An 11020-nucleotide genomic window follows, 5' to 3' on the forward strand; every position below is an offset into this window, starting at 1 on the left:
TTATAGAAGCCAGTCCTTGGGACCTGGTCCTGTTGCTGTAACTGTTCAAAGAAGGCTAGTACTCCATTGATATGTGTTCTATCGTGGCAATTCAAGTTCACCCAGAACTGCTTATCTGCTAAGTTCACAAGGTGTGGGAGCGCTCGATTATCCCACAGAGGGGTTTCTAAGAGGGTGTCTGAGTATTTAGTGCTTTATATATGTCTGCCACACTCTAACTGCCAACTTGTGGCTAGGTAGCATCTGCCTGGGCAGTAAATCCGGTCTTTCCAAAACTACCCAGAGATATTTCAGACAGAAAAACCATTAGATGAGGTTCAGAGTTCAGAAGGGGAGAACCCGACAACCAGTGGCGAATATATCTTACTTGTCCAGCCAAATAATACAGCCTAAACCCCGGCAACGCCATTCCTGCTCTATCTTTTGGACGTTGTAATGTTTCCATGTGGAGTTTGGCTTCACTACGAATATTTTTAATGCTTTATAAGAGAGATCTTTATTGTAATAAAGATTTTTGCCACTATTTTGAAGCAGAGGTTGAGTAACATGTAATTTGAGTGAGACACCATCTTTACATGTTAGTTTTATTACCTTTTCTGTTTCCTCTTTCTTCTTTTTCTTATCAGATATTCCCTCAAGATGTGAAACCGCAGCGGCCATCGTCAGTGTTGGTGCTGGTGGCTGTGGAGGTAACTGGGATAACTGTGGAGTTGGGGGTGGAGATGCCGCAGCAATAGAAGGTGGTGGTGAAGAAACCAAAGCAGTTGGAACTGATGATGGGACACTTTCCAACCCATGCTCTCGCTTGCTTTTACTATGTTTCTTGTGCCTTTCCTCTTTGTGTTTGTCCTTTTTCTTCTTGCTCTTTTTTGATTTCTTTTTCTTCTTCAGCTCCCGAAAAGAATCATCAATCACCAACTCTCCAGCCTCAATCTCCCCTCCAAGAGATGAAGCTGAATCTGGTGTTCCACAAGGCCGGGGTGCATGACTTTCTTTCCGGTGTTTCTTATGGCTGCTCTTCTCCACTTCGTCCCTGGAAGATTTCTTACTACTCTTCTTGGGAGATGTGCCATCACTGAAAACTGGACTTTCTTGTGGTGGGAACATACGTTCACTTGTTTTCTCCTTAGGAGAAAGAATAAGTTTCATCCTTAAGCCCTCTGGTTCACGAAGCGTTAAAGGTTTAGGTTTTTTAGGTTTGCGTGAGAGGTCCTCAGCGGTTTCTTCTTTTTTTCTATGTTCTTTACGGGGCATTTGTACAGGGGACTGGAAGTTTATGGGTGCTGCCAGCATTTTCTCCGTTTTCTTGGAGGATGATTTGCTTGAAGTAATTAAGGGTGAAGAAATGGAATTAAGCAAATCCATAGCTGTATCTGAGGTAGGAGATGATGAGCTGGGAAGAAGCTTCTTTTTCTTCTTCACATCTGTTGAAGATAGTTCTAAAGATCATACAAGACGAGATGTTACTAGTCCGCTCTAGATGTAGCTAAGAACAAGTATTGCAGTGAAAAGATACCACAAAAAAGGACATTAAGTACCCCGTAAGAGACTACACAAAACATTGCTTTCAGAGAAGCTTTATCTATAGTTCACTGCAAAAGTATTAATCGGCAGGTTTTAGTTGTACCATATTCTTTCCATTGTGCTAGAACGGATTTTATTATCGGATGTTAAAAGGAATGTGTAATCACAAAAGGACCTATTATATAAATCACGTTTGTGGTAAACATATTAAAGGCTGGACTCACATGAACAAGTCAGAATCTGTATGCAGATTTCTGAAGCGGAAGATCTGCAATACATCATGGGGAGTAATTGCAACTGGTCCCGGAAAAAAACATCGCACACAGGGAAACACCAGAAAGTAACGAGAATGTCCCCTCAAGATAGCAATCAGAATACATATTCTGGCTTTTCTAGGTTTTCAGCTTGCTAGTTCCAAGGGATTCTGCCACTCATACGCAATATTAATTGTGTATGAGGGCCGGAACATGCATCCATTGACTTCAATGAAGGCTGCCGCGCGAAATCAGCACAAAAATAGAGCATACTGGGATTTTTCTTCCACTCGTGGAATACGCAATTTGTACCCTTGAGTATGAAGAAAAATACATGCCTTTCAATGCGCGCATTTTACCGTGGCTCTTCCACATTAAAAGCGATCAACGAATCCACAATTAAAATCCGTTCGCGTGAGCCCGGCCCAAGAGTTTTTTGGTGAATTGTTTTTTTTTAAGTTTTCAGTCATAATCTGTATTTAAAAATAAATAAATAAAATCCTGCATTTTAATACAGTCTAATACTAGTGTGAATGGGCCATGAGGCTGCCATAAAGTTCATCTTCTCAATGCGGTAAATGCAGCTCAGTAAAGATGGTTGCCCATGCCATATTCCTGTATAGACAGCAGAATAAAAAGATTAGAAACATGCAATATGTTTCTCTATCTGGTTATAATTAATAAGGAAAGTTTTTGTGATATTGTCCCTTTAAGCTGCCATATAAAAATATCCTAAACTTTGATCTATACTACCCAGTTTGGAGAGCCCATTTGTCTTCATGCTGCTTGCTTAGTAATGTAACAGACTCAGGGACAATTCAGAACAGGTATATTGATACTGACATGTTACACTGAATGCACTCAGGGGGACCTTGTTCAACTAATTATGTGACTTCTGAAATTAATTTGTAGAACTAGACCTTATTTTGCAGCTTACTAGCAAAGGGGTTAAATACATGTGTAACTACAAGTTTTCACTTTTTAAATTCATTTATCTTTTTAGTTAAGCTTTTTCCTTTTTTCATTCCACTGTAAGAAGTTGGACAATTTTGTCTGGTCCATTACATAGTCTAATTACTAGTCCCTTTTAATTCCTGGTTGCAATGCAACAAAACAGGAAAACCAGCAAAGCGGGGGTGGGGGAGGGGGATTGAATAGTTTTGCAAGGTATTGTAGAAGAAAGAAGAATCAAGTCAGTGGGCAATAAACATGCAAATGCAAACTGGGTACAAGAATACAGATTATGAATCATGAGGAAGCAGTTTAAAAGGTTGCTGTAATCTATGGTAAATTTACCTGGATAATAAGCATCATCTGAGGAATGCTTCTTTTTCTTCTTATGGGACTCAGACCCCATAACTAATAAATCTGCATCCTAAAATCAGATTATATGAAGTGCATTAGATAAATGTATACACAGAAATGAACAGGAGTTACAAAGACAGTATAGCATAGCAAGCAACTCCATTTTTGTCCCTCAGGAGCTTCAGAAACAGTGTAGTTCATCTAACTCCATGGTTCCATAACCCCGCCCCCCATACACTTTTTTGAGAATTACAAAAATGGCAAAGCACAGCCCGCTCATCTGTTTCCATAATTTCCATCCACTGTATTCAGCTGGGGTGGGTACTAGAATTAGATTATTGATGACACAGTGAAGGAACAGGAAGTGCTCCCACTGGGATATGAAAAGTGTTGTGATTCTGTCCCATCTCTGATATAAAGGCCCATTTTGACACAATTATCGTTCAAACTCGCTCAAAAGCCATTTTTTCGAGTGATAATCATTCTGTATAAATTTAGCGGCAATCGTGCACTATTCATTCATCGCTCATTTCTAGCCAGCTTGAAATGAGTGATGAGCCTCATCAGTGCCGCACGCGGCTGGCACTGATAACATTTAGAGATGAGCGAGCCTACTCGGTAAGGCAGTTACTCGAGCGAGCATCGCCCTTCTCGAGTAACTGCTTAGTGATCCGAGTATGCTCGCTCATCTCTAACAACATTCTTTCTGCTGGTATCCCACTGGGACTTCCCAGCGGGATACCAGCTGAAAGCTCCGAGAAGAAAGGAGCTGTATACAGAAGACAGCGCTCCAGCTGTGTTCTGTATACAGCGGGAGCCTTTATTTACATACTAATAAGCTCTTAAGTAAATGCACACAACGATTATCGCTCAACAGATTGCCTTTAAGCGATAATCGTGTCTAAATGGACCTTTAGAGCTATATTTGTTTTCAGTAAGCATATACATTGACACGAGATCTGCACAAGGGATCGATGACTCAAATCCATTAAAAAAAAAAAATACAATGTAATCATGGTCCTAGAAATTCTACCACTAATTTTGACCTTATAAAACAAAGCAAAACACACAGGATTTTTATGCTAGTTGTATTTGAAAAGTACACAGTGTGCCACTTGCTGGAGGCCCGGAATAAATAAGCTTTAACTCCAAGACTAATTAATAGATTTTAATTAAGTTTCTTCAAAGCAGAACTTACCCAATGAGAGTTAGGAACTTCTCATAACATGTGCTAAAGGTTTCCCCCATTTGCTGTCAAGCATGCTCAATATTGCTGACCATTCTGGTAAGCATTTCCAGCATAACTGCAGTAATTTCTTACAGAATGTTCCTTTTCAAATTCCTGGATAGTTTGAGGCTTATGCCAGCAAACTTTCCCTTCCAGGAGGCAGCACAGGGTCCTATTGACTACACGACTGATGGAAAAGCGTGGCTGTAGGGGGCGGCTTGCTGCGCTGAGCAAGACAGCCAGGCTAGCTCCAGTTCCGTGTACCTTGCCAGTGACTGCCGCAGTGTGGACAGCGACAGTCGGGTTAAAGAGTGCAGGAAGAACATGTTATGAGGAGTTCCTGGTTATCAATCAGCAAGGTAAGTCTTGACCAAATTTCATTAAAAGATGTTCATTAGTCTTGGAGTTACAGCTGATTGTTCTAGTAGATGGAAAATATGGTATTTGCCAGATTTTTAAGTGAAGCTCCATCCTGAAGGCACAAGAGCAGTAATTTCCCAGTATCTGCAGATGCCTTTTTCCACAAGTAACAGCAAGAGTGAAGTAACAGCTACAATAGTAACCTGAATCCATGAAACCATGAAGAGTACAGGTGCCATTTACAACAACTTCTATCATGTCAATGGAGAAACAGGATTTCTGGGAGACTTTACAGAAAGGAATTTGCAGTCTGAAAATAAGGGTTCTTTCACACGAACGTATGGGTTTTCTCGCTGGTGCCGTAAAATCGCGTAAAGGGACTTTTTCCAGCCAGGGTAATTAGTGTTTTCTTGCCCATTCACGCGGCCGTTGTTTTTAGTGAAAAAATAGGTCGCACCCCAGAAAATCCTCGCTTGGCTTTATTCCTCTGAATGACTTCTAATGCCTGCATAAAGGCAGCTGTAAGCTTTTTGCAGCCTTTTTCCCCTGCTATCATAGGAGTCTATGGGACCCGCTGGCATATATTGGCTAAAACATAGATTCAGAACTATCTTTTTGCCCAACGTATATGCATCGGCGCATATTTTGATCGAGTATGTTCCATTTTTCACGGTTTTGCGTGATGTATGATCGCCCACGTGAGCAACTGCATTGCAATGCCACAGATGGTCGCGTATATTGTTCGCCCGTGAAAATGCGCTGTTTATGCGCTCGTATGAAAGAGCCCTAAGGTATAGACTGTTCCTACATGGCTGTGGCCAAATACAACGGGGTGCTGAGGATACAATGTGACAGTGCTGTGCTGTGATTTACCACCATGGAGGTCAAGTCACTACCCGCCTTTGTAAATAGAGGACTGGCAGCAGGAAAAACTTTTTAAAGACTAAATATAATTGAAAGATTTTTATTTTTCTAAACCGGGCACAGTAAAAGGTTTTCAGAACGTAGATGAAAAAAAATTCCTATATTATACTGAACTGCAATTTTGCAACTTTTGTCTGTTGTTTTTAAAAAAGAGGTGTATCGGAATGGATTTTTTTCACCGATTCCGAAAAGGACCTTCAAAAGTTCATATCACGTCAGGTTTTTTTTGTTTTTTTTTTACACACAAATCACAAGAATGTGAAAAGTTAAAAAAAAGACAATGTTTTTAATATATGACAGCGTTTGTAACATGTGAAAATGTTTTCTGGAGGGGAGAAATGAATGTGCAAGGATGGATAAACAAATACATAGCTGATTATGAAATCTTCAAAATAATAAAGTTAATCTTCAAAATAATGACAAAGGAATGCAAAATCAAGAAAAAGCTGCTTCCACCACGACAGGCTGTGGCTTTTTTTTCCCACTATAAAAAACTGGAGTAAAAAAAATGCTTGCATTCCGCAGACTTTCGTGTAAACATCCTTTTAAAATGGTTTTATACACCCTTGCTTTAAAAAAAACAAACCTCTCACCTTTGCTCTCTTTTTTGAAGATTTGCGGACTTGCTCTGCAATCTCCTCTTCCTCACGAAGTAAGTCTTTATAGGAACGCTTTTTCTCACGCTGGCTTCTACCCGCTGCCAAGCCCACATCATCCATCCCACGCTCTATATCTAAGCTGTCTAATGGGGGAAGAAAGTGTACAAAATAAACATCAAAAACATGAACATAATAAATACAGGCGATTCACTTGTACAGATTTTATGGCTGCAAGTATAAGAATGTATCATTTATTATCTGAGATGAACTCTTATTGCTACAAAGTTTAAGGGACTTTCATCAGAAAAGACTGCGTTAAAGAGTTAGCAGCCGTTCACAATAGGATTTACCATTTATCAAGTTAAAGGGGTTGTCCCGCACCGAAACGGGGGTTTTTTTTTTTTTTTAATAGCCCCCCCGTTCGGCGCGAGACAAACCTGATGCATGTGTTGAAAAAAAACAAACGGATAGTACTTACCCGAATCCCCGCGCTCCGGTGACTTGTTACTTACCTTGCGAAGATGGCCGCCGGGATCTTCACCCTCGGTGGACCGCAGGTCTTCTGTGCGGTCCATTGCCGATTCCAGCCTCCTGATTGGCTGGAATCGGCACACGTGACTGGGCGGAGCTACGAGGAGCAGCGCTCCAGCACGAGCAGCCCCATTCAACACGGGGAGACCGGACTGCGCAAGCGCGTCTAATCGGGCGATTAGACGCTGAAAATTAGACGGCATCATGGAGACGGGGACGCTAGCAACGGAGCAGGTAAGTGAATAACTTCTGTATGGCTCATAATTAATGCACAATGTACATTACAAAGTGCATTAATATGGCCATACAGAAGTGTATACCCCAACTTTGTTTCGCGGGACAACCCCTTTAAACATTTTAATGCAAAAAAAAAAGTATTAAAAACATATTGCTTCGCAGACTTATTAGGTATAATCTGAATTGTAGTTCAAAAGTGCAAGCTTTCAACTGTTTGATATCCTTTTATTTGTGCACTTTTTTGTGAGATAGAAAAGCTTAGCGTACTATGGGTTTCTGTCCTAAAAAAAAAAAAATAAAGTATGGAAACTTTTTTTTATATTACAGTTAACAGAAAAAAGAAAAGCTAATGTAACCTTATGGCGGTATGTTTTCATACGTTTAATGTTAATGCTTTTTGTTATCAAGTACTTTAACCCCTTAACTTCACAGGATGTAGAGTTACGTCCTAGAGGATAGGGGTATGTGTGGAGGGGTATGGAGGGGGGGGGGGGTCAATCCTGCTCCTTACAACAAGGGTGCCTGTTGTTTCTTACACCCGCAACAGCTCTGATAAGTCACACTGCTCATCAGAACTGTTAACCCTTTAAATCCCGATTACTGTTCGGTGGTCCCGTACGGCCCCCCGTGAGAAGACAGCATGTTGCCATGCGATTGTCATCGCTGTAACAGTCCAATCTATCAAAGTAATGCGTTACTTACAGTGCAAGGAGAACGTAGTCAGAATATATATATATAAGAATGCCAGAATTGCACTTTTTTTTCACCGTCTTCGAGAAAAAAACGTAATAAAAAGTGATCAAAAAGTCATATGCACTCCAAAATGGTAGCAGTAGAAACTAAGACGTCTCAAGAAAATGAGCCTTCACACAACTATGTCAACGGAAAAATAAAAAAGTTATGGCTGTCAGAAGATGTTGGCAGAAAATAATTTTAAAAAATTAAATATCTTTGAAAAAAAAAAAAACATATTCATTTGGTATCGTAGTAATCAGACTGACCCATAGAATAAAGTCATCGTGTCATTTTTTGTTGCAGTTTGATGATGTAGAAACAAGACGCACCCAAATGGTGGAATTTTGTTTTTTTCCCTCCCATTTCCGTCTATTTTGTTAAGCTTTCAGTACATTATATGGTACCATTAAAAAATACAACTCGTCCAACAAAAAAAACAAGCCCTCAGACATCTATGTCACTGGATACATAAGAGTTATGATTTTATAAAGGGGGGAGGAAAAACCGAAAATGAAAAACAAAACAGGCTGCATCCTTAAGGCGTTCAAAGGGAAAAAATAAAGTGTTTAACTACAAAAATTAGCAAAAAGGTTTTGCAGTGATAAACACACGTCAATAAAATTTACATGCTGCAGAAATTATTTGCGCAGCACATGTCAATTTCATCACTGGTTTTGTGCGGGTTATTTCTGCAGCTTGTGGACAAGCTTTTTAAAATCTCGTCCACTTTGCTACTACTGTAAATTCGGCTGTGTGTGGACCCCACCTTAATGTGCAGTGTCACTCCCAGCCACTTGTTGTGCAGGGAGCTGCAGCCAGTCCCATTACTATGAATGCAGCAGATCCCTGTCCAGAGGATGGCTGGGAGCGACAATGCAGGCAAATTTTGAAAGGGAAGCAATAGTAACCTGAGGGGAAAAAAAAAACTAGCGAAAATTGGACATTACTAATCCATTCCTACCTCTATCACTGTACGCCATCATCAAGCCTTCTCATCCTGCAAACGATGACAAGTGTCTAAAATAAATCTTAAGTGCGGACAACCTGCAAGAGAAAAATCTTGTTAATGGTCTGCAGCAAACAGAAGATTTCATATCAATATATATGCAGCTCTAAGGATGTGTAACAAGGCTACAAAACTTAAGACAGAAGGTGGGAGAAGCCAGAGCCAACCTCTTGGACTGCGCTCACACGATGGATTCCACTGTGGATCTGAAGTGGAATCTGCACAGATCACAGCAAAATCATCATCCAAAAATACATACTTTGTATATGAAAGGAAATCTGCAGCGGTAGTCTATACTGTGCAGAATTAATCCTTTCCAATCCACTGTCTGACCTCTGAAGACATTATGATTTAAGGCTGTACAGCTCCGATGTTGGAAGACGTCCGTTGGGGTTCTGTTACTGTATATTGCCAGCCTCTCTGCTGCCGGAGCCTATCCAATGTGTCACCTCATGCAGTACTGGCTTTAGCCAGCAGATAGCGCTGTTGTATTAGGTCAGAAAAAGAGTAAGCGAACTACCAAAACTATGCCTTTTAAGCGGACTGAAAGAAAACGATGAACGAATGACTAACGAGAAGTGCACGAATGGGCGCGCGTTTACATGTAACGATTATCACTCACTTTCTACACTGTTAAATTTTAAGCGATCATTGCGTCTAAATGGGCCTCAAGCAGGGAGGGGATCTGCAGTGACAGCATATTTAAATCAGCAGTAATCAATGACTCGCTGCTGTGGGCATGTGAATGATAAATGGATTGGCAATAGATGAAGGTTTTGTTTTGCTTTATTTTATGCATTTCTGGAAAATTTGGAATAAAAATCTCAGAAAATCCCATTTAGGGGTTCCTTCACACTGGTGAGCGCGATTTTACCGTGGGGGGAGGGGGGTAAGAAAATTGCATCTTTGTTTCTGCGACTTTTGAACATCAGCAATGTTTTTTCGGAGAATAATCTTGCATCGCTGCCACGCATGTCTTTCTCATGCCCAAGGAGGCTCCATAGGGAAAGATGGGACATGCTGTGATTTTTACACTCCACATCACATGAGCAAAAACATCACAAATGGGAATGAAATCATTGGCTTAAAAATTCTGTTTTCACTCTCGCACCGCTCAAAAATCACAATTTTCTCCCAAGTGTGAAGCCAGCCTGAGGGCTGATGCCCACGGCCGTATGCGTAAACCGCTCTGGTCCTCTCCGCAGTGCTTCGCACATTTTACAGCCATACGCTTTGCCGGCAGAGAATGCCCATGCTTGCGAATCACGCAGACTTCTGTTAAGGCCTCCTTCCCACGAACGGATTTCCGCCGCGTAATTCGCGGCGAAAATCCTCTGCGTTGCCCGCAGCTATTAGGTTCTATTGAACCTAATAGCACAATGCTCACGATGCGTAATTCCAGCACGGAATTACGCACCACGATTTCTCCCGTCCTCACCCGCAGCATGCTCTATTTGCTGCGGGTGAGGACGGGCTGTACGCACTGACGGCTTCCATTGCAGTCAATGGAAGCCGTCCGTTCACGCTATCTCCCGCTGTAACCAGCGGGAGATAGCGTGAAAAAACGCTTTCCCGCCCACCGCCGCGCGTCATATGACGCCAAATGACGCGGCCGGCCGCGGCACGTGACACGGCCGGCCACGCGGCGGTGGTGGGCGGTGACGCGGCGGTGGTGGGCGGGGAAGCGATTTCACGCTATCTCCCGCAGGTAAGTATAGGGGCTCTGGGGGGCGCCGTGACGGGCTTCACTGCGTAATATTACGCGGCGGACCCCGTCACGCTCGTGGGAAGAAGGCCTTACTGTTCATCCCGCCACTGGTGGGTCCTCAGCTCCCTTGTTACGACAGACATGGCAGCTTCTGCAGCCGGCAGACCCCCAGGGACCAGCAGGCTTATTGCCTCATGGGTCAGTAGTACCACTGGTGCATCCCGCCATCTTCCGGCTGACAAGCTGCTCCCGCCTCCCACCACAGCTACAAAGAGGCAGTAATGCAGCAGACCTTCTCCCACCTCGGTGCTCTGTGTGCCGGCTTCACTCCGCTGCGCTCCTCCAGCTTCCCGCCATCATGGAGGAGACAAACGGAGCCGCGCACGTCCCGGCGTCACCACGCTGACTGCCAGCAAGTGGGAACACACGGCCGTCTGATTGGTCAGCGTGACTGTACGGAGCGCTCTGATTGGACGGCTGCAATGTTTATCTCCCGCTCTGCTTGTCAATAAGGAAGACAAAAGGTTCTCCAATGTCTGAGAAAACCTGTGTGTGACGGAGAGTTATCGCCGGCGGGGGCTGTCCGTGCGGGCCGGGCTCCGGGCATAC

At 42.6% G+C, this 11020-nt stretch overlaps 1 protein-coding gene across 3 annotated transcripts in view; it reads right to left on the reverse strand.

Moving 5' to 3' along the window:
• Window positions 1–10809, reverse strand: part of HMGXB4 (HMG-box containing 4) — a 28996-nt gene extending 18187 nt beyond the window's left edge. For 2 of the 3 annotated variants that reach the window (XM_066596371.1, XM_066596369.1), the window contains exons 1-5: window positions 10714–10809; window positions 8659–8741; window positions 6189–6337; window positions 3075–3153; window positions 592–1439 (exon numbers count right to left, since the gene is read on the reverse strand). In XM_066596371.1, coding sequence (XP_066452468.1) covers window positions 592–1439; window positions 3075–3153; window positions 6189–6337; window positions 8659–8680 — 1098 coding nt within the window. In that variant the 5' untranslated portion in view covers window positions 8681–8741; window positions 10714–10809. Of the gene's footprint in view, window positions 1–591; window positions 1440–3074; window positions 3154–6188; window positions 6338–8658; window positions 8742–10703 lie in introns of all 3 variants that reach the window. The other variant, XM_066596370.1, reaches the window with a different exon arrangement.
• Window positions 10810–11020: the final 211 nt, after the last annotated feature.

Source organism: Eleutherodactylus coqui, chromosome 3 (assembly GCF_035609145.1).
Source record: "Eleutherodactylus coqui strain aEleCoq1 chromosome 3, aEleCoq1.hap1, whole genome shotgun sequence".
NCBI lineage: Eukaryota > Metazoa > Chordata > Amphibia > Anura > Eleutherodactylidae > Eleutherodactylus > Eleutherodactylus coqui.